Raw genomic sequence first — 24,927 nt, 5'->3', positions numbered from 1 at the left:
GTCAGATAAGATCAAACTGGACCAAGACTGGAAATAAAAATTTTAAGGAAGGTGAGGTATAAGTAACGGTACAGTATTATTGTTTAAGAAGAAGTACAGATAGGCCATAAAACGCAGAAAAACACATAAAATACTTCTGTGAGTTTTAATGTCCTACTTTGTCCAACTTTGTTTGAGCCTTCCCTTGAATAAAATAAACTTGGTACATCTCGTAAACAGGTCAAATAAAATCAAACCATAATTAGTTACAGATAGTTTACTTAACAAATAATTTTCAGGAAAGAATATATATCTACAAATAAATGCTGAAAGAATGTTTACGAAGACGTGCGAGGCTTCAACTCATCATAACAGGACCGTAGAAATATGTAGTTCTTCTTTGTAGGGTTGTAAAACTCATGTCCCTGTGTCAGAAAAGTCAAATTAGTAACAAGTTAGATGGTACGCATCAAGCAAAACCTCTCATATAATGCCCATGACGGGACCGGGCTATGGTTGGAACGGCCAAAAGGTCGAATATCGGGAGGAGCATAACCTGCAGTCTTCACGACTTTGGTAATCGTCTCCCGCAACTGCGGCAACACCCGTGAGCAAAGCTTGCAGTCTCCGCAACTTTGGTAATCGTCTCCCGCGACGGCGGCAAAACCCGTTATTACAGTGGTGATCGTCTGCCACACTACGGCAACATCCACGATCGGCCTTTGGGTTAAGTGATCTCGTTTTATGTTATCAACCCAGACAGGAAACAAGTAGACGGTCGGAAACTAGGTCGGATATCCCGAGGAGTTGGTTATTCCAAGGGCAGATATGAGTGGTTCTACTGTAGTTAGGTTTGTACTTTTTAAATTTTTTTTTTTATTAAAAGAGTTGAAAAGGTTTGGACAAAATGAGGTAGGCCTATCTAAAGCCTGCATTTATCAACATATCAATATCAATAAACCAAGACGGTGGTTTAATGATATATATTTATGGAACGCTATTTAGAATGTAATTTTTATTTAAAATGGTTTACGATACTTGAATATAGTAATCCTTTGTTGGCTGTTACTATATGCAGGTATCGTAAACCATTTGGAGTATAATACAGTAATCTAGAGGCTAAACAACTCTTTGGACATCATCTTTAATGCTACAATTATTTTACAAATTAAAAATTTAAAAATTACATTTTCAAACTGTAAAGCACACTTAAGAAGGAAGTGGTCCACTTTTCCCCTTCTTAATCTGTTTCCTTTTATATCCTTATTACAGAGAATAAGACAGGAATAGGAATATACTATAGTCGTAAGAAAAAAAACACGACACGGAGCAAACAAATTGCACTAAATAAATAGCTGTAATCGCGTTTCATTTTCGGTGTTTAGCATTATCAACTTGTAGTTTTAGTACAGCGAACATAAAATTACTTTATACTTCGGTATTTTTATTAAATTTCTAGTTGTACAATTATTTTACCAACCACAACCGGAAATGGCTTGTATGGTTTTCCTGATCACTCAAAATCAATGTTTTCTTTCAATAGATGAATAGATTGCCAATTGACATTGTACAATAAGTATTAATTTACACTAAGTATAAACAATAAGTATTGAGCGCCATCACTAAAAATTACATAAGTCTTCCATCTTCTCAAGTTTAAGCAAGCAACAGACTGCACAACTAACTCAAGCTACCTATTCAGTTAACAATTACTAACCTTAGCCCAGTCGTAGCTAACTGCATATGCGAATATCTGCCCATTGTGATTAAAAGCGCATTTGGTAATGGCTTGTTCCATTGTTTCCGACGGCTTCAGCTTAGTTCTGGCATCTTTGTCCCAGAAGCTGAAGGTTCCATCAGAGCCTACAGTGGCCAGTGTCCCGTGTACAGGGTGGAACGCAATATCATTCACCTGTAAAACATAAACAAACTTACAGTCTCAAGTATAAATAATGAAAATTGTCAACACATAGAGAAAAAAAAAACTATAAGGATGACTTGAAACAGGTCTGTTTTTATATAGTTGATTTAGGTTATTAATTTTAAATAGGTAACAAATTGTGACACAAGTGGTTTACTATTGATTCCCAAAATACAAATAAAGTAAGCCTAATGGAATAATAATTTTAAAAAAACATTTCCAGTTTTTATTTAGTACTGTAAGCTATTTTAACACTTCAAGACCTTTGCCCTTTTTTAAATTACTCAGTAAAATATTTGTTTATTGTTGTGTCCTTTTAGGTCATTTTTAAGTAGGCTACCTTAAAACGGAATGGGCACACGGGAGGGACTAAGGCTAAAGGTGTAGTGACGTCATATCTCTGTCTTCTCATGAGGCGACACGATTACCGTAACGAAACGATAATTTTTCAGCGGCATTCGTGACCTAGTTGGTAGCGTTTCGGATTTGTGTACAGGAGGTCCCGGGTTCGAATCCCACTGGCAGCACTAATTTTTTGTCAACAAATTTTTCATATCAGCAAGTTTGGTTGGTTAGGTTAGGTTATGACAGTTTAATTTTATAATACTAAATTTAAAAATTAATTTTATAATTAATTAAAAATTATAAGTAATTATTAATTAGATTTTTATCTTATATAGTTTTTATATTGTCAGCAAGTCTGGTTGGTTAGGTTATGTTATGACGGTTTAATTTTAAAAATTAAAAATTAATTTTATAATTTTAAAACAATATTTTATAAATAAAAAGTTAATTTTATAACTAAAAATAAAAAATAAATAATTTAAAATGTTTCAACATAGCAGTTCTAGCGGCGAACGCTGACACTACAAGATATGATAGCCTTAGTCCCTCCCGTGTGCCCCACCGCCTTAAAACCTGTCCTTTTAGTATTTATTTAACAAAAATAAAACAAACAAAAAATTTGTGTCCTCCTTCTCTATACTAATGTACAAAGAAGCAAAACAGGTGTTGTTTGAATTCCTTATTACCTTCACCACCTGAGCCGTCAACTTCACCACCCACATCGTTTATTTAAGGTGGTGCCTCCCACCAGCTAAGCCACACATTAGTAAGCTTAATATGGATTGTACATATGTACGTGATTTGAACCTGCACATGTATCTCAATGCTACACCTTTCAGTCATCAGTGCAACACTTTTGCCAACTGAGGTACCATGCCACAGTGCTATAAATACACTAGCCCTCGTAGGTGAGATTCAACAAACTTATGTCCCTATACTCGAGCTTAGGTTTTAAAAGTGTTAAATACATGTTTAACGAATAAAAGTTTGAAATGGTACTACACAATCACATACAATATCGAATATCATGTGTTTTAAGTTCTTCAAAGTTTGATTAGCTACAGTTCTTTAGGTTTGCAATAAATGTGTTTATCCTAAGAGGAGCGAGATACACAAGTTTGATTAATACAGTAGAACCCCTCATATCCGGCCACCACGGGACCAAGTCCCTGACCGGATAACGATTTGGCCAGATTTACCAACCTACAATGAAAATGACAATTCATATCTAATAATAATAGGTAATCAATATGCATTCAAAAGTAGGTATAATTTAATTCTGTTCTGGGATAATTTTTAGAAAAATAAACATGTTTGTAAAAAGGAAAAAAAAATATTTGTAGGTTAAAGTCATTAAGTAATGAATGTACAAATATTACGATTCCAGGTAACAAAACCTATTAAATGGAGGTAAAAATGACAATAAATTGTACTTAAAGATCATTAGGACTTAAATGGTACATGCATTTTTACTCAACATTCTTAACCATTTCGTGAAATACAAAAATTAATGTACTCATACTGTACTGTACTGTACTAACCCCACTTTGGAAATAATCAACCAACTGATAAGAGGTTAGGCCTCCTAGCTCAACTGAGTATAGTGACTCAGAAAAAAAAATGTATAAACAAACAGATAAATAATGAGAACAATTTATTTTATGACTTTATCAGCCACAAAGACTAGTGCTTGCATCTAAACATCTGTAAGCTGTGAGAAAAAAATTTTGGTATTGGCTTCCTGGAAGGGGCCGGATAAACAGAGGACCGGTAAAACCAAGGCCGGATATGAGGGGTTCTACTGTAATGAAACTAAAAGGTATAAAACTCAAATTTTGAGTAAAATCTGACTTACAGCGTAGATATCCTGGTAGCCACTTTGGGCGCCATTGGACCGGTGACACTTGAATGTGAAGTTGTCCTTAGGATTTGTTGGACTGACATATTGTATGGCCACCCTCCCCTCAACACTGCCCAATGCATAGCCTAAAAACAACCCACTCTTTAGGTTAGGCTTTATATAACAAAATAACAGTAATACAATTTTTACAGTAGTAAAGTTTTAGGCATAACCAACTTGCACACATACTTGACTAAACTTAAATCATAAACAACCTAAGTACATGGTTAGTTATAATAACACACTACCTTAAGTTTCCTCAAGATACCTCCAAGCTCTGATTAAATCATTTACCCGCATCTACTAGACCTAACATTATGCTAGGTGGGTAGGTCCACCATCTGGATATAGTTTTATCACTTTCCATTTCATTATTTGAGACAAGCAGGATTTGAACAGGCCTCCAGGATATAAGTATCGCTATTACACTGTTCAATGGAAAGATTTTTAATAGATATCAGCATGTTTATACCAAAACAAATAAGTATGACTTTCAAACTTAAGTTCACTTAGTTAGGTAAAGAATATAGGCCTAAGTCTTAAAATCTTTTGCAAAGAGGCAAATAGGAATATGTTTAAGTAATCAAAAATCACCTACCTGTAGGAGATTTCTTCTTATCTTTGAAGATAGCGACACATCGATGCTGATATTTGAGTGGAGAGTCAACGCGTTTGTACTCGCGAGGGGTTCCATCCAGCTGGTACACAATCAGTCCTCGACCAGCTGTCCCGACCACAGCCATAGGGAAGTCCTAAACACACAGAATAATAACAACAAAACAGTACACAACACAATATGATAACAAGAGGATCCGTTCGCAAACTGTGCGTTTCAGTAGGGTTCAAAAAGTAAAATACCATTTTACCTCTCAATGATTATGTTCATTTCAGACAGTTATTACGACAATAAAACTACTAATTTGTAATCATTTAAATTTCCCGATTGTAGATCTTTACTATAAAGCGTGTTTTACCTACCTCAATCAGGTTACAAAGACACCTAAATATTAAAAATTGGCTTTTTAAATAGCTTTAAAAGGGTTGTTACAGGGAATCCCCAAAGTAAATACTTTAATACTTTTTTATGAAATGGCGACCATACATAGTAGGTATTTTAAGCCAAGTATGAATGGAGATAGTGTAGGATGAGTGGCGCGATCTTGTAGTCTTGTTAGTTTAACTATCTTATTAGTTAAAGATAGATGTATAGGAACACATGTAGAAATTCCCAGTTAAAAAAAAAAAAACAAGTAGTTTTTGTTAATAGTACAGTATGAATAATTTAACTAAACTTAGTTAAGGAGTTTGAAAATAGCAATTACAGTACAAGTTCAGTAAATCACTGATATTTTTTTTCAAAGTTCACAGTTTCGGTAGCTTATTTTGCTATAATGTGCAAAGTCAAGAAATTGTCTTCTGGCCTATACAGATTTCCATTAGCGTCTGCAGGCTTACAGTGATATTTTTCCTGCCAGATATAATAATTTTTTTGCATAAAAACTTTCTGAGTATAGAAACATTAAAAGGACGCGTTGCAGAAAGTCAACAGTCCCGGAAGGTCAAATAATTTATACCTGTGCCGCTAGGTCAAAAACCACAATGTTTGCAGTGTCTGTAGATCAAAAATCTCAGTAAGTCAAATAGTACAGTCCGAGCTAAAAACGTGGTCTATGTTAAAGCAATTGACTTATTGGGAATTTGACCTAATGCAACAGCAGTTTTAATATAACGAAATAAGATAAAATATAAGTTCAGTTTCGCTGAGTCAACAGTGCCGGAAGGTCAAAAGTATAATCTGTTAAAAACAACGATAGTCCTCTCGACACATGACTTCAATAATTTCGTGTTTTGGTGTACTTAAAGTTGTGCTAAAATTTTGAAAATTGGCAGAGAGCTTCTTGGTTAGTCCTACTCGATGACTATTGTGTTGGAACTTTAAACTATTTACCGATCTAATTAATAAAAATTGATATGTATGGTGAAATAGTTTTAAATCGTGATTTCTAACATGAAAAAGTTAGCATGCGAGATTTTTGTTTGTTTTTGGGTTAGAGAGGTTTCGTCTGTGGCAAAGTTGTAGCCAAAAGTGTGATGCGTAAAATATATTTTTTTGAATTTTTTACAATTAGTGGTTCAATAGATAACTTGGGTTGAAGAGGACGGCAAATTTAGCATTTCGCAACGCATGGAAAGAACTACATCGTACGATGCGACTGCTGAGTGGACTTTTAATTTACAGTTCTAAGAACAAGAAAAAGATGAATATACAGATCACCAATACATTCATATTATTTACTAGCTGTGTACCCGTTCTACGCACGGGGATCTTATAATATTCAGTTGAAACCTTCTTATATAACGAACAGCAGTTGGTTTGCATATTTTAAGATATGCTGGCCAAACTATTATACATAGCTTCATTTTATGTTGTTTTTTGTTGTTCCGGATCGGTATGACAATCAATAAAAGGTTAAATTACCTCTGTGTCTGCCGGTCGATCCTATAACGGTAGGCTTACTTTTATTTTTACTATCTGATCTCGTTTGCATGGCTCAATCACGTCCTGGTTGAAGTTCGTTCGCTACGCTCACTCACCTGTATGTTGGAGCTCGTTCGCTGCGCTCACTTTCCTTCAGGTTAGCTCGTTCGCTACGCTCACTTGCCTTCAGGTTAGCTCGTTCGCTACGCTCACTCGCCTCCAGGTTGCAAATTAGCTGTTGTCATAAATGTAAAAGAAATAATAGTGCTAGTGCTGCACCCTGTTGGTAATCCTTGTAACTTTAATGCTATTGAACATCACAGAACAGAACCAACTTGTTTAATTGAAACAGCTGTTAAGATTCAATAATTTCATTTCTCATAAGGTTAACATGGGCTTCCAGAAATTCCACGTCAAAAATCGACAAAAACTTGATTTTCAAGGGTTTACTGTTAAATATCTAACTGTCTCATATTCGATGAAATACGTCTAAAACCATCTCATATATGTATAGTATTTGGAAAATAAGTTTCAGGCGGGACAGTGCTATAGTTATTGAGGAGTAGTTGTAATAAAGTGCGTATTTTAGCGTTACCAAGAGAATGACAGATAGACAGACAGACAGACAGACAGACAGACAGACAGAAATTGAGATAAGGTTTGATTCGGTTTCTCTGACCTATGAAATGTAAAAATAACCAAAAAGTTCATTATTCTAAGCAATGTACAGACAAAACTCTAATTTTATTTATATAGATAAAACATCTTTCTGTATTACCAGCTTACATTTTTCACTTATAAGAATACATCATAAACAGGATGTTAAAAATAAGCGGGGAGATACTTTACCTAGTAATTCCTTGGGTCAAAATAAACAGAAAATCAAGGATAACATTTTTTCCGAAATCGTTTCGTTAACCAGATATCCACCATTTTGTATTTTTTACATACACATATTTATCTTTGCACTTTTCCAACCGATGTTTATGAAACTTGGTATGTATGTTAAGGTAGGAGAGACCCATGTTATACAAAAAGATTCATCTCGATTCACCCTAAAATTTCAAAATTTAACACTTAACTACAATACAATAATTTTACTACACCACAATATTTACGTATCACCATAAATCTTTAACAAAATAAAACGTTAACATTTTTAAAATCCAAAGTAAATCAATATAATCTTTCTTTTTTGAAAAATATATTTGAAAAAAAAAGGCGATGGTAAAATAACGACAGGCGAGTTTCGATCTGGGTGTTTCAGGTTTGAATCTATGAGGATTTAACATTAATTAGGTAACATTAATGTTTAATCCTCCTAGGTTTGAACTGATTGAGAGGAATACATGAAACCGAAGGGGGGAGGTAGCAACAAGTGCACTAGTATTTACTAGTGTCCAATTACAATTTGATGGATTTAACCAAAACCTTTTCTATTTCACTTATTTTCAGCTGTTAAATTTCAAACGATAAGTTTTAGCGACATCATTAACGTTATTATCATCATCATCGTTTTGAGTTTGGGTTTGCGGCAATGTATTTTTATGAATAAAACCTTTAATTTGATACCAAACTTGACCTCTGCTGCTATTAATTGACTGTATGCACTATTAATTAACAGCTGTGTCTAAGGATTATGTCGGCCTTAGTCACAAACAGGACAACAAGATCGCTCCACTCATCCCACACTCATCTCCATTCATACTTGGCTTAAAATGCATACATTTGTATGGTCGCCATTTCAAAGCAACATGGCTACATTATCAATGACAAACGTGGAAAACCTTATACGAGTGTGAGTAAGTCCGAAAACAGAGTAAGTTTATATATCATCAGAGTTTTTTTATATCATTGGGTATACAGAGCGATCCCGAGAGAGGTTTCAACTAGCTTCCAGGACAAAGATAGGGGACAGATTTTCCTACGGACATTAGAGACATTAGGCCCCCACCCCGCACACACCACACCTCTACCCTGTAGTTTGGGTAATTTTCAGAAAAGCCAATTTTCTACATCTCGCTCTCTCTCCGACGTGTATACTCAATGCTTATATCGAACGAATGTACATCATGAGAATTTCCATTAGTTGTTCCGTTTAGTTGTGTGCCCATTAGTATAATAGTTTAGTTGACTCTTTTAAAGTCAGCGGAAATTGTGACTGTTATTACCCTTGAAATAATGTTTGTGTAGTACTTTGCAATCCTACCAATGCTTATAGAATCATACGATTACAATTTTCTGGTTAGAATATGTCGCATAGAGTGGTAGAGTGGTGTATCTTTTTGGTTTGCTTGTAAAACAGGATCAACACAGATTTTCCATCGACTTAAACAATACGATACTCTCAAATTGTTCATTGCTATAACAAACTATCACACAGTTTGATGAATATTTGTGTGTAAACCACATACAGTACACCTGTATTCTATCTATTTTTCCTTTTATTTTTCCAAGACTTTATAAAAAATCACGCATTACGTGATCAGTGAAGAAATGCTGTATCCCATGTGTTTTATAGGTAAAGAAGTAAAGAAGAACACTGCTTCAGGTCAGAGCATTCAGTTATCATCAGCAATTGTAATTCCTGAATCAGTAACTGAATCAATAGTCAATTATGTTAGGGTTTGTTGATTATTTATAATGCACTTTACATGCTCCATTTGATAGTTTATAATAATTTACTCGGAATCTATAAGACACCTTTGGCTTGTATTAAATATTGGGTTTGGGCCGTTTAGTATTTTGAATACAATAGGGGTACTCGTCAAACAGTTAAATATTATTATTTCTATGAATTTAATGGGTAACTTTAAAGATTAGGTGGAATTTCTAACAATACTTCACCGTAATCAGCAGCAAACATACGTAAGGAATTCCAGTTATTACAACAGACGCTCTGACAGCCCGTCAACATAAAACCTGCAGACGGGTCAACGAATATGCTGAAAAAAAAATAACGAGATAAGTGAGTGTAAAGTGACTATTTATATCCGGTCGTCATACGCCACGAGACATTCCGTCAGTGAATGGGAGGCCCACACAAGGGTGATGATCGATAACGCGCTGCATTTGGAATGGAATAATTTGCACAGGTCCTCGAAAAGTACTAAATTCTCGAGTCCCGAAAACGTCAAGTGCCCAGAATGTCTTATACACATACGGAAATTCAAGTCCTCAAAATATTGCAATAGTGTATTTTCGTATAAATTCTTGAGACCCGAAAAAGTCAAGTCCCCAAAATGTCTTATACACTTACATATATATGAATTTGAACGGATGGTGTTTTTGGCCTCTAGGGACTCAAAACGAAAAATTACATCGGTCCCGGGTCCAGGTGTTGCCATGAGTACTACGGTAATAGCTTATTCCCTATATGCGAAATTCGCTAAAAACCTAATAATTCTATAGAATAACTAGCTGACCCGGCGAACTTCGTATCGCCTAAGTTATAGGTTTCCCCTAAGACAGACCGATGGAAAGAAAGTACCGTTACGTTTAATTTTCAAGATGATCTCGTTCGCATTGCTCAATCACGTCCTGGTTGAAGTTCGTTCGCTACGCTCACTCACCTTTGGGTTGGAGCTCGTTCGCTACGCTCACTCACCTTTAGGTTGGAGCTCGTTCGCTGCGCTCACTTGCCTTCAGGTTAGCTCGTTCGCTACGCTCACTCGCCTCCAGGTTGAAGTTCGTTCGCTACGCTCACTCACCTTTTGGTTGCAAATTAGCTGTTGTCATAAATGTAAAAGAAATAATAGTGCTGCACCCTGTTGGTAATCCTTGTAACTTTAATGCTATTGAACATCATAGAACAGAACCAACTTGTTTAATTGAAACAGCTGTTAAGATTCATTAATTCCATTTCTCATAAGGTTAACATGGGAAACTCCAGAGCCACTGGGGCGGAGCCCTTTTAAGAATTTCGAAACGGGAAATAGTTTACGTCCGATTCGCATACCTACAGAATTTACACACCAAATTTCATAACGATCGGTGAAGTCGTTCCGGAGGAGTTTGCAGACAAACACTGTGACACGAGAATTTTATATATTAGAAGACTAGCTGTACCCGCTGGCTTTGCCCCGTTTAACTAATTAATTTTCAAGATGAGCTCGTTCGCATGGCTCAATCACGTCCTGGTTGAAGTTCGTTCGCTACGCTCACTCACCTTTAGGTTGGAGCTCGTTCGCTGAGCTCCAACCTAAACACTTGCACTTGCCTTGGGATTAACTCGCCTCCAGGTTGAAGTTCGTTCGAAACGCTCACTCAGCTTTTGGTTGCAAATTAGCTGTTGTCATAAATTGTTTAATTGACACCAGCTGTTAAGATTCATTAATTCCTTTTAAATATGAAAAATCATAAGGTTAACATGGGAAACTCCAGAGCCACTGGGGCGAAGCTCGAATGCCCTATCATAATAAAAATTACTCAGTTATCCTATTTAATGCCCAATGAATCGGTGTATCGAATTTCAGCCTCCTAGGTAAATGGGAAGTGGGAGAATTAGTGATGATGAGTGAGTGAGAGTGAGTGTGTAAGTGAGGGCTTTGCCTTTTATAAGTATACATAGCACATTCAACCAGCTGTTAGTTAAAACAAATTATATTGGACTAAAACAAATCGATGATTACAAAGAATACTTTAAAAAATAATTTGAACATCCTACTACTGTATTTTACTATGCATATTTAATTAATCTGCCATCCTCGTACCGAAGAGTTAAACGTATCAATGGTCAGCATTACACATAGTATAAATAAGCCAACCATAAGTATGTATTTGAATTTTCTTCTAAATGCTGAACTTGTGTCACAAATGCTGAATGTTACAGCTGTTATGTTAAGCAAATTATATTGTACTAAAAGCTAGCTAGAAGCATTGACTTATTGGAGAAGGTTAGCATCGGCTGCTAGACTTTTTAAAAACTAAAACTTAATTTATAAAAAACTGGGACACTAATTTTAAATTATGGCTTTGAAATTCCCTAGTTCTCAAAATTGTTTTTCTTTCAACACAAAACTAATGAAAATCCATCGTCTGGTTGATTCAAAATCGTGCAAAAAACCCATTTACGTTTTAATAATATATATGATAGTTTGGACAGGTTTCAACCCTTCCGAGGCGTAATACATTTACACAGTATATATGTAGACTACATTGTAACTCATAAAATAGTTCTACAATTAAATGGATCTCCTTTTACAAACGTATATAGCCTAATAACCAGAAATTTTCAGATCGTCCTTGCGGGTATTTTATGTCACAAATTTTGACGAAAGGCTATACCTATTTACAGTGTTGACCAAACAGTAGATGGCAAGAAGTGTTAATAGATAAGCTATGTACCAAATATGATAATTTTAGCTCTATTCTAATTATGACAAAACACGAAGTAACTAAAAGCGAGTTTTGTTGGTGTAGTAAGCGTTGCAGGAGGTCCACTTTACACTGAATCGACGTTCACTTTTATTGCTTTTGATCTTCCGGCACTGTTGACTCAGCGAAACTGAACTTGTATTTTACCGTATTTCGTTATATTAAAACTGCTGTTGCATTAGGTCAAATTCCCAATAAGTCAATTGCTTTAACATAGACCATGTTTTTAGCTCGGACTGTATTATTTGACTTACTGGGACTTTTGATCTACAGACACTGCAAACATTGTAGTTGTTGACCTAGCAGCACAGGTATAAATTATTTGATCTTCCGGGACTGTTGACTTTCAGCAACATTCCCCATTAAAAACAACTCCAATCTTTACTAAGTCAAATCTTAAAGAAAAGCTCCAATAACTGACCAAGAACCCACAATGCTATAGAGATAGCCTACTAAATGGAATGCAGATGGATGGCTTTGGAGGTTTGTTGAACACATGATTTGATTATATCAGACTCACAACACATGACAATAAAGCAGGTAATTTTAATATCACTCACCACATCTGCACAGTAGCATCGTTCCGGCAGTTGAATAGTAAGCATTGGATTTGGACTGCGGGTGTCCCAAAACTGCAATAAAATAGATCAATAGTGTCAGGAGCAAATTTGTAGATAGCCTAGGCCTACCTACATTAATAATTATTCGAATTTAACATGATATCCTACTTAAGAAATTTCATAACTATACCTCATAAATAGCGTTTCTTATCTTTGAATAAAGTTGAATCTGGTACTTCAGACTGACTGCAGGGGCGGCTCCAGGAATATATTTTTGGGTAGGCCTGACAAAGATTAAGAAAGAGTTTGATTGGGAGACGAGAGGTTTGAAGGCTTTCCCCGCAAAAAGGAAGGAATTTAAATGCAAAATAATTAGTTTGAATGCTTTCCCTTTATTTACATACAATAAAATTTCTTTACTTATTTATAATTTTGAAAAAACTACCAAAATTTTGTGTACCTAGGCCCGGGCCTACCTGGCCTGCCCTCTGGAGCCGCCTCTGCGACTGAAGTAATGAAAAGGGTAAACAACTGAATAAAAATAATTTTATATTTTAAACTGCATATAGTAACTAACAGCACTCACGGTAAGGTTTCAGTTTAGCCTTAATTAGATAGATACTAGGGATGGACGAGATTGGATTTTTAGTTCGAGACGAGACGAGACGAGATTTTTTATTTCTCATAAAATTTCGAGACGAGATCGAGACGGGATTTCCCTTCTCATACACAACGGGAAATGCACGTTCAAAATTTTTACCTGATTTTGTAACATTGTTAGATGACTATTTAAATACAAAAATAATGATAATAGGCAAGAATATTTACAATCTTTTATTAAAAAACATCAGCATAACATTTTTTTATTAATCACGCCTAACTTATTAAAAATGCCTACGATTAGGAAACATAGTGATATCAGTTAGGATAGAGTTCAACTTATCCCAAAATAAAATAAATCATAAAATAAAAGCAATATTAATTTTTATAAAATAGTTACTTGTTTTGACTTTTTATAGTAATAAAACATTCCTTACACTGCTTACACTTAACAAAACTTCTCAAATGTTATTAAAGTAATATTATTCAAATAAAAAGTAATATTTACATTTAAAGAATTAATTAAATAAGAACGCCTTCGCAAAGGAAACGCAACTACAACACGCTCCTGTATTGCGGGTATTGCATTGACTTTCTGCAGGCGTTTTTAATATATTTTTTTTTTTTTTTTATTCTCGTCTCGATAAAAATCTCGGCCAAAAAGAAATCTCGTCTCGTGTAACGAGATTTAAAATTTCCCGAAAATTTCCCGAAATTTCGAGACTTGACCATCCCTAAATAAGATTATTCTATGTAAAGAAATCATCAGATATACCTATCTAGAACACACAAAAATTCTTGAAAACAGCCAAAATAACATTTTAAATGTCTAATTCACTTTGTTTTGTACCTTGAGTGTTTTGTCCCAGGAGCCAGTCATGATGCAAGAGTAGTTCTGTCCCTTGACAAAGTGGCATGTCTTGACAGGCGCGTCATGTTGAGCCACTTGCACTGTCTGGTTACTGGCCAGGTCCCAACACTTGACCATCTTGTCACAAGAAGCCATGAACACTTTGGTACCATCCTAAAATGAGATGTGGAAAATGCAGATTTTGTTGGTGTTATTGTAAATGTCTAATATTTACATTTATTCAGCGAAGCTCTTATACGTAGACTTTTATGCATTTTGTAATATGAAAACTTCTCCTAGACGGCTGAAGCGATCGTTTTCAAATTTTGCAGTGCTAACATCTATATGGTGTTGAAAAATCTCTCAGGAATCCGCCCCACGGGGTCTCAAAGTTCAATGTAATCCTTATGGAAGCAGTATTTGACACATAAACAAAGGCATAAGATCAGCTGTTGACTTTTGAATACAGTAGATGAAGAAATAGCTGATAGCATTATTCCACAGATTTTAGAACAGAAATGGTATGGATCATAAATATAATCAAATGACTTGAATCCTATACTAATAGCCTTAACATCTGATTTAGACGTTTATTGATAGTTCCGTTTTGAATAATAAAACAATCATGTTTCCTTTCGGTCCATCCAACTAAATTAACAGTTGAAGTTGTGTTTGAAAATTTCTAAGCTTACTTGGGAAAAGCTTATATAGGCCTAATCTTTTTAGTATCCCGCATATTAGCAATGAATTGGTTTGTTAATTAGTATATGAATCTTGTACAGGGTCTTAAATGAACAGAATCACAATGTTTTAGTGCGAACAAAGTTGACGTGTTACAGGGTAATACATACAGCTTTTAAATAATAGTGTCTTAGTTGATATTCTGTTTTTTTTTTTTTATGCGATAGCCTTCCTTAAGAAAAAACTGAATTTTTAAAAATAAGTCTTAAATTAAAATAATACAAGAGGTTCTACCCACAAAACTCATCAAGGGTGAAACTTCTTTCCATTCTCTTTCCTTGTTTGGTGCTGCTTTTCTTTCATTTTGATTTAAGTTTTCTTAACTATAGCAGCACGTATCTTCTCTTTCACCCCTGTCCCCTACCACCAGCCGCACCGCCCGGATGATGGAGGTGAGGAGGGAGGATGGCTGGAGGAGGGTGAAGAACATGGCAGCCGAGGAAGCGAACCTCCAGAAGGAGGCGGCCCCCTGGTCAGCCGATCCAACACCCAACCTGCAACCAACCCCACACCTACACCTACCACCACCGGACGAATACGACTCATGGTTTCACTATTGATGAAGATTAGGTTGGAGATAAAGTATTTGACAAGCTTGTAATGTAATTCTTTGGGAAGTGATTTGGGTTACTATGGAAACTTTCAATGATGGTTTTAATTTTATTAGGTTTATATTATTCAAATCATTTTAGGTTAATTTTTTCCAGCATCCAGTATAAAGTTTTACAATAATTGGATTTATAATGGGATGAATGGAAAGTTTAACTTAAAAAAAAATTAACTCTGATTTGAACTGAGTGAGTGAATTTAAAAATCAGTTGTGTGGTTATAGATGATTATAGATCTGAATCAATCAAGCAAATAATCTTTTTTACAATACTTATAACATTTTTTATATTTAAAACACACTTAACACATTCGCTGCTGAAAACCTTTAAACAGGCGCTCGCCAATTGCGGCGAGGCCCGGGCGGAGCCCCAACGCGCTAACTGAATCAGCGATCGCTATTGGTATTGAAATATCTCAGTAAGACGAATCACAAAAGAGCAGTGGTGATTGTTCTGCGTTACTCCGAAAGTGGACGTAGTTCACTGAAACACCCAAAGGTAGCAGCACTGCCTGGATCAATAACCAGAGTCTTTGTAATACGGCTCGAATTGAGATATCCCCGAAAACGGGACAAAAGCATTGCCAGACGGGATTTTACAGGCAATTTTTTTACCAACCTACACCAGAATAAAGCTCGCATTATAAGCTACAGGCTGGTAAAGATTACAACGTTCCCCGGACAATGGCTGAACCACACTGATCCGGCAAACAATGCAATGCGCGCTCCCCCACCCGTGGACCCCCCTCCAGTGGACAGCTCCTCAGCTGAGACGCGCGGGGTCCACCGGTGGACCCGCCGCATCGAATGTGTTAACAGGCTAAATAGTAGAAATTCATTACATGTACATTCCTGAATTTACAATGTAGTGAAGTGTTTTTTTCAAAATATTTCTTGTAAGCAACTACTGTAACACAACAGTGTCAATCTTCTAAATAGAATTACTTGGTTTAGGCAATGCATAATATGCAGTGTTCGAGAATTCAATTTTTTAACATTGAAGAACTGATTTCTCGTAAACTGGTGTTATATAACCATGTTGTAAACCCTTCTCTCGTATTTGGATTGAAATACGCACCTAGGTGGCGTACCGATTTCAAATATTTGATACGGTAATTGAAGATTAGTAATTCATTGATAAGTTGCATTCTATGAACGTTGAGTTTAGATAATACATACTGTACTGTTCAAACTGAAACTCTCATACAAATCTTTAACCATAAATTGGTCACTAAAATACGAGTATTTAAGTTAAAGCTCAAAGTCGTATTAACATTTTGATAAATAGCCCACATGCAACTAAACCAGAATTGAATAACTCCCACTTCAGCCATCTCATTATCATACAAACATGTGTACCTATATAAATTATCTGAGCGGGCTCAATACTCGCGCAGTGTTAATAAAATAACACTTTATAAATAATAAAATGATTACTAATTATAACTAATAAAATAATTATATAATTGTAAAAAACATGTTAAATTGTTTTACTGAGTATTAAGATAGTTGGCTGGTTAGTTATGTTTTGGTAGTAATGAATGTCTCAGATTGTAGAGAATGCCTTATATTTTGTGTTTTCACTAATATTATCACCATCACATGAAATCCTCTTATGGAGTTATCAGTAGCCAAAATAGTAGAATTAGAAACTGTTAGGGTTGATTTCTAGGTTATCCCATTCACTAGCTGGAACTGTACCGCCCTGTTTGAGAAAAAGTTGATGACCAACCCAGAGGTTTACAACTTAAAATTTAGGCTGATGCAGGTCTCCAGAAAGGTCTGAAATGATATCTCTGTGTAGCCAATGTAATTACCCCAATATTTATCACTACACAAAAAATGTTGTCTTCACTTAAATTGAAGGTAAAAATAGTTAAATGAAGCTCGATGGACAAGGTCAATAACAATGTAATACGAACCCTGATGACTCCGCTCAATTTTGTAGATGCCTCTGCGAACGCTAACTAGTAGGCTATCAATACACTGATTATAACCCTCCCTGCAGTCTGAATGATGTGTCTAAACAATATTAAAGTTATCACTTGCATGAAGAAACAAACCTTGCCAAAAAAAGGTTTACCGTACAGCAACAGTAAAGATGGTACTGTATATTTCGACCACAACCAACTCCAAAATCCCTTAAAAACGTTTTTAAAAAAAAACCTCATCACTACAACAACAGCTGTCCTATTCTATTGATTCAGTATCCCCTATTGTAGTTGGTTCATATGAATATATAGGTTTTTTTCTTTGAGTAATAAAGACATAACATCACACCCACTTCTTTATTACACTTGCCGTGCCAGTCATTTCAACTTTCCAATCCATCACAACACAATAAGGTAGATTCACCGTACTCACATCACTCCAACAGACGTCCAATATAGGACCCGCCATAGTCTGCATTGACTTAGGGATTGTCTTGCCGGACTGTTCCACTTCCCAACACCTCACCTGGTAAAAAGATTGACAGTGCATTAGAATAGGAAGTAGATTAACCAAATGTGAACCAAGGTTACTTTAATAGTGCCTGAAATGTATTTATTTTATACGGCACACATCATTTTTACAAATATCATCATACTAATCCAAGATTGCCTACATCTACAGTAATACTGACTTAATGCCCTAAACTTGCTGAAAAAAATTAATTGTAAACATTTCTAAAGCTGCTTTGATATAAGACTACTACAGTACGGTACACTCTCGATTATTGGAGAGTCCACCACAACATATTGTAAGAAGTATTATTTCTAACTAGCTGTTACCCACGGGCTCCACCCCGTTTTACTACATTAGTATTAATAAAACTATTGATTGGTTATAGTACAGGTAAAACTCACCTAAGAAAACATAAAAATTAGTCCATTCATGAAACTTGCAGGAAACGTAGTAATTACCATTAGGTATTGGAATCTGAAGAGTCCCTAGTGATTGTGGGGGTGGAAGTACCATTTTATGGGGTTTTAAGTTTATGGGGGTAGTGGTTTTGAGAAAATTTTTATTTATGGGATCCAAGCAAGTGGGGTGTCGTTTTATATGTTTCTTAGGATGTAGAATCGAAAAAAAATATAATAAAAGTAATAAAACCAACAGTTTATTAGAAAAAGACTAATTTATTAATGAAAAACTAAATATGACAAATTAATTAAGGTAAAATTAAGGTAAGGATGCTGGGTCGCTATGAATTGGTTACTATACAAAAATGCCTGAACCGATTTCAATGAAATTTGGCATACAAGTGCTTGAATACTATATCTAATCCCAGTTTGTCAAAGGTCAAGTTTGATTAGGTCATTTCAAAATGGCGGCCGTTAATAATTAAAACAATTAAAAATTGTTTAATGGTTTGTTTTTTCAACTCTCTCCTGAAATCTGCAGCGGTCTTTCATTTTCCTTGCAATCACAGGTTGTGATGCCGTCTCTGCATTTCATGGATTAGGCAAAATACCCACACCGTAGCAAACCTGCAGATTAAGTGAGTTCCCATTTGCCTGATTTGATGTTCAATTAAATCTATTTCAATAACATTAAGTTTAATTAGTACCTAGGTTTGCTGCTACGGAGAGGATAATGAAGTGTGTTTTTTTAATCAAAATATTAATAGCTTAGGTCAAAATAAATAAATTTTTATCAAAATATATCCATAAACGAGCAAACTACAACAGTTTACTTATTCTCCATAAGAATAAAATGCGATTGATAAATTTACACTTTTTGAATTTTCTAGGTAGGTAACCAATAACCGTACACAAACACTTAAATAAACAAAATTATTTGTTTTTTAAGGTATTCAAAATCATCATGGTATCCAAAATGGTTAAGAGAGAAATTGGAAAGTGTTATAGAGGGTTAAACATGACAAACCCCAATTTTGACCCTATAAATCCCCCAAAAACCCCGTTCCCATGGTCTGATCATGCTGGATTGCGAACTCGTTAGAATCAATCCAATGATTTGTTGTACTTTTCTACATGACATAACATTAAACTTTAACAGCGCTAATGACTGTAGACGTGTACTTTAAAAAGAACGTTAGCACGATAACTCAAGCTAAAATGACCCAATGTTGACGAAATTTGGTAAAAACGTGTAAACCTACGTTTACTCGAACGAGTTCGCGAACCAGCATGATCGGACCATGAGAACGGGGTGTTCTGGAGGATTTATGGGGTAAAAATTGAGTTTCCTTATGTTTGCCCCTCTAAAGATAAAATTTTCGAATTCCTCCCTAAACTATTTTGAATAGGCCTACCATGAATAGTTATTTTGCTAGTTTATGGTTATATTTTGATAAAACTTGGCCAATTGATTTAACTTATTCATTTTTTAATTAAAAACACACTTTATTACCCTCCCAGTAGCAGCAAACCTAGTTAACACTTAAATTAATGTTATTGAAATAGATTTAATTGAACATCAAATCAGGCAAATGGGAACTCACTTAATCTGCAGGTTTGCTACGGTGGGGGTATTTTGCCTAATCCATGAAATGCAGAGACGGCATCACAACCTGTGATTGCAAGGAAAATGAAAGACCGCTGCAGATTTCTGGAGAGAGTTGAAAAAACAAAACGTTAAACATTTTTTAATTATTTTAATTATTAACGGCCGCCATTTTGAAATGACCCAATCAAACTCGACCATTGACAAACTGGGATTAGATATAGTATTCAAGCACTTGTATGCCAAATTTCATTAAAATCGGTTCAGGCATTTTGGTATAGTAACCAATTCATAGCGACCCAGCATCCTTACCTTAATTTTACCTTATTTAATTTGTCATATTTAGTTTTTCATTAATAAATTAGTCTTTTTCTAATAAACTGTTGGTTTTATTGCTTTTATAATGTTCTTTTTCGATTCTGCATCCTAAGAAACATATAAAACGACACCCCACTTGCTTGGATCCCATAAATAAAAATTTTCTCAAAACCACTACCCCCATAAACTTAAAACCCCATAAAATGGTACTTCCACCCCCACAATCACTAGGGACTCTTCAGATTCCAATACCTAATGGTAATTACTACGTTTCCTGCAAGTTTCATGAATGGACTAATTTTTATGTTTTCTACTGGTGTTTTAGTATAATTTTACCTGTACTATTAAGTTAAGATGAAATAAACAAAACAGAATACAAACAAATAATAACAGCTGAGGTATTTTTAACATTAGGTAAATGGAAAACTCCCTTTGGAAAGCAATTACGACCTTAGAGGGCATTTTATGAAATAATGGATAATTTTGCGCAAGGTTTCTCGTCATGACAAACATTTTAAGTACCTATATGGTTAATGGGGGTGTGACTTGTAGTTTTCTCAAAAGTTCATGGGTACTTTTGGCTTTATATATAGATAACAGATTAGACATTACCATTACAGGGAAGCAAAGCTTGTTTTCATTTTATAATGACTGAATTAATTTAAAAGCTATGATGGTAAAATGTGTATCAAACTCACATTGTTATCCCAACTACCAGCCACCAAAAAGTTCTGTGGAAGTGTGGCTGGACTGAAAGCCAAGGCAGAAATGGAATCATCAGGCGGAGAAGTAACTTCAAAATCTTTCATCGGATTGGCCGTTGAAGGCGTTGACAATCCTTGACTTGGAAACATTTTATTATGGCTCTGCAATGAAAAACTTTCATTTCAATGTTATGCTAAACATAAGCTAATATAGGTAATTAAAGTATGTTCACAGACTACAGAGATATAAACTGGGACGGGTGGCGTCGTCCTGTAATCCAGCTACTAGGAGGTTACGAATTGTGGATATTTATAGGAATGCACTGTGGATACGATAGGCCTACTCCCTGGTACCTATGGATTTACGTCCGCACGAGTGAGTAATACGACTATCCGCAGTGCTATCCTGAAGATTAGACCAATTCGTATATACCAAGGCAAAAATGTGGTTCGGATTCCACTATAAACTGTAGGTCCCTTAGTTGCCATTAGCTGTATGGGCTATTAATTAACAGCTGTGTCTAAGGAATAAGTCGACCTTAGTCACTAACAAGACTATAAGATCGCGCCACTCATCCTACACTCATCTCCATTCATACTTGGCTTAAAATACCTACTTTGTATGGTCGCCATTTCATTAAAAAGTATTAAAAGTATGGCCTACAAGGACTAAAAAGTATTAAAAGTATGGCCTACAAGGACTAAGTCCTTTTAAATATTTCTCATAAAACACAGATTGTAACCACATCTTAGTAAAAATAAAAATTAAAGTCAACACAAAGAATTTCACAACCTTGGGCTGCACATTACTTTAGGTCCTACACTCATTCGAATGAAAATATCGGTTATTCGATTGTTTCATTCGATATATCGTTTGGTTAGTTAGGTTAGGTTAACCTTACCTAACCAACCAAACGATATATCGAATGAAACAATCGATTAATCGATATATCGATCGATATTTTCATTCGAATGAGTGTAGGACCTAAAGTAACGGGCTGCACTTTACTTTACATCCTACACTCCTTCAAATTAAAATATCGGTTATTCGATTGTTTCATTCGATATATCGTTTGGTTAGTTAGGTTAAGTTAACCTTACCTTAACCAAACTATATACCTTATCGAATAATCAATATAACGATCGATATTTTCATTCCAATGAGTGTAGGACGTAAAGTAAAGTGCAGCCCAACCTTGAACAATTATCATATTTAGTTTGAATTGAACATAAAAAATCACCTCAATGCTCACATTGTGGAGGTATACCTAGACTATAGCCATCCCCTACTATAGATATCCCCTAGTAGGCCTAGAATAAGCTATTTAGTTTTAAAATGCTACATATTGAGCAATCATTACATTTACAGTAACTTGTGGTTTTCCTACATCTTGATTTTCTTTTCCGAGTTTGTTTGGCTCTTCTAACCGACCAATTTTCATGATTGAGGTCTCAAATTGAAAGTATGCAAGCACAGATTTCACATAAAGTATCGGCATATATTTATCTAGCCTACAGCCCCACTCTGCTTGTACGTAAACAAAATTTGCTCCCCATGTATTTCTTATGAGAGTTAAATTGTAGGTTTTTCTATTCCGACTTTGTTTTGGTCTTCTACGCAACCGATGTTCATGATTGAGGTCTCAAATTTTTAAGGTATGCGTAGCCTACACAGATTTCACATCAAGCATCGGCATATATTTATCTAGGACTGTATTACTCTACCAAAAAGCATAAATTTAATTTATTTTCAAATTCTTGCTTCAATTTAAGATGTAGGCTACTTACTTAGAGGACACATGCTGCTCCGCAACATTGAAATAAAAATATTATATCCGGCAAATAAACAGATTTATGATGTTTGGTTTAAGCCCCGATAACATTGATGTTTTAGCCCCGAATACATCGATGTTTTCTCACCGATGTTATCGGTACATTGATGCTCATCCCTAGCACAAAAAATGGCCAGATATTTCAGATTTAGTCCAAAGCGGTTGGTGTTGGTGGTAACTGAATTCATTTAGGCCTACTTAGGATGGTAAGTTTTAACTTAAGTTTACCTCAACTTTCAAGGAAATGTCATAACTTAGTTTATGTTATGTGCTCTGTTATTGTAAACATGACAAGTTATTTCCTACAAAAGCTTTGCCGAAATAGCCCATAACTAGAACTATGTGAATACCTAACTTACATGGCTTATCCCCTAGATCAATGCTAATATTTAGTATTTACTGGTAGCCTACTAATAAACAATCCTAATAATCAACAATTTGTCTTGTTTCTCGTTTCTCACGTAAGTCAACAAAAGTCAAAAACAAACAAAATAATACACTTCACACAGGAGGACCAGCAACAGCAGTCAGCTCAGCACTCAGCAGTGGCAACTCGCAACTGGCAACAGCAATAACAGCGGAACAGCAGGACAAAGACAAACTCCAGCCAGCCCAGCCCAGTCCAGTCAGAGTCAGTCAGTCCTGACTGGCACTAGTCCACCTGTTCCAGCTCCAGTGTTCCAGTTCCAGTAATGACTTTTGCCCACTCTTTTGCCGCTATAATTTTTTCCCACTGAGCTATAATTCTATAGCTCGGTGTTTTTCCCACACTCCAGTATTCCAACCAAACAAAACAAAATAGCGTATCCTAACATCCGGAGTCCGAATTCCAAAACCACTAACCAGACCATAACCACTATTGGCCACTGAGCTATAATTCTATCTAACTGGAGGTAGAACTGAATGTCAAAGATGCGTGTCGCCAGCCGCCATGTTTGCGTGGGGCGGGAGTTATAAGAAGCCATGTTATTGCTATTATAAGAAAACCCACTGCTATACCAACCTAGTTATAAGAAGCCATGTTATAGCTATGATAAGAAAACCCACTGCTGTACCAACCTAACAAAATCAGCGACACGCTTTTGACAGACTTCTACCATGGCAGTGCTACCTCCGGTTATAATTTTAGCTAGCTCAGTGCTATTGGCTTGGCAGTGTTGCCACCCTGGACCTGTGTATACGTACACATCAAACTAAGTATAACATGGTATAACAATGAAATAGAAATCCCTTTCTGCAGGCTCTCAAAAATAAAAAAAATCATACCCAACCATGAGATTCAAGATTTACAATTGCAATAGCCTAACCAAAACACTGAAGAACCTGGAAGAACCTAAATTTAGCATTGCCCTGAAGAGACATGGCTAAAAGATAGGCCATAGTATAGCCTGAAAGCGTTAAGTGTTGGTGCATCCACCACCATGAGATAAAATATTTTATAAAAAAAGTTTTATTAGTACATTTAGTATTAGTAATTGACACATCAGCTCATATTAAATGAGATCCTGCATGTGTTTATTTCAGCTCTATTGTTATTGTTTGACGTAGCCTATTGTCTTATGTACTGAATGGCCAAATAAATCATTTGAATCCTATCCGGGCAGCGAAGGTCTTGGTGACGAAGGAGGTAATTAAGGTAGGTGATTGTATGTGCTAAACAAAACGCCTTGGACCTGCCCTGCTTAAAAACGAGTCAAAATCAGAATTTACAACCAGAAGATTGCAGCAGGGATTGAGGGTGAGGGATAAAAATTATGGGAAGCATAGAGCGTAATTGGAGACACTGGTCCGCTCCGACCAAACTCTAAACTTCATAAAATTCAAACTCTAATGACTACCCGTCGCTTTTCAACAAGCTTTTCAATATGCCAAACACTACCAACAAGTGTTCGTGTTCTTGATTCAAAACAACGCTTCACCAATTCCACCTAGCACTAGCAGACCATTGTTTTCCTAGAGAGAATTGCTGGTTGACCAGCCTCTAAAGCTTTGTAAAATATTTACTGCCAATGCTGCAAAGTTGTAAGTATATGTAGATTGTATTAGGTGAGTCGGTGGCTCAGTCGGTAGCGTCATGGACTTCGGGCCCAAGGCAGCACCCGATGTCCTGGGTTTGGATCGTGGTCACTCACTGCCGCAAACATTCAACTAAACCCTAAATCCTGACTTGATCCTTCTAGGTGGAACCCCATTTGTGGAAGTGGTGGGGATGGAGGGAGGGCAACAGACAAATTGAATATAAAATAATACAAAAATAATTCATATG

The 24,927-nt window shown here is 35.7% G+C and overlaps 1 protein-coding gene across 1 annotated transcript; it reads right to left on the bottom strand.

Moving 5' to 3' along the window:
- Positions 1-241: 241 nt before the first annotated feature.
- LOC128995209 (protein Rae1-like) lies at positions 242-23,218 on the bottom strand. Its single transcript, XM_054420149.1, has 9 exons — positions 23,021-23,218; positions 20,824-20,991; positions 17,723-17,815; positions 14,011-14,184; positions 12,561-12,632; positions 4,744-4,897; positions 4,101-4,231; positions 1,697-1,891; positions 242-404 (listed from the first exon to the last, which is right to left on the bottom strand). The coding sequence occupies exons 2-9, from the start codon at positions 20,977-20,979 to the stop codon at positions 318-320; spliced, it is 1,062 nt and encodes a 353-aa protein (XP_054276124.1). The 5' UTR covers positions 20,980-20,991; positions 23,021-23,218; the 3' UTR covers positions 242-317.
- Positions 23,219-24,927: the final 1,709 nt, after the last annotated feature.

Source organism: Macrosteles quadrilineatus, unplaced genomic scaffold (assembly GCF_028750875.1).
Source record: "Macrosteles quadrilineatus isolate MER2022 unplaced genomic scaffold, UCM_ALF_1.0 Scaffold_5__1_contigs__length_97177068, whole genome shotgun sequence".
NCBI lineage: Eukaryota > Metazoa > Arthropoda > Insecta > Hemiptera > Cicadellidae > Macrosteles > Macrosteles quadrilineatus.
This window is presented reverse-complemented; position numbering and strand designations above follow the sequence as displayed.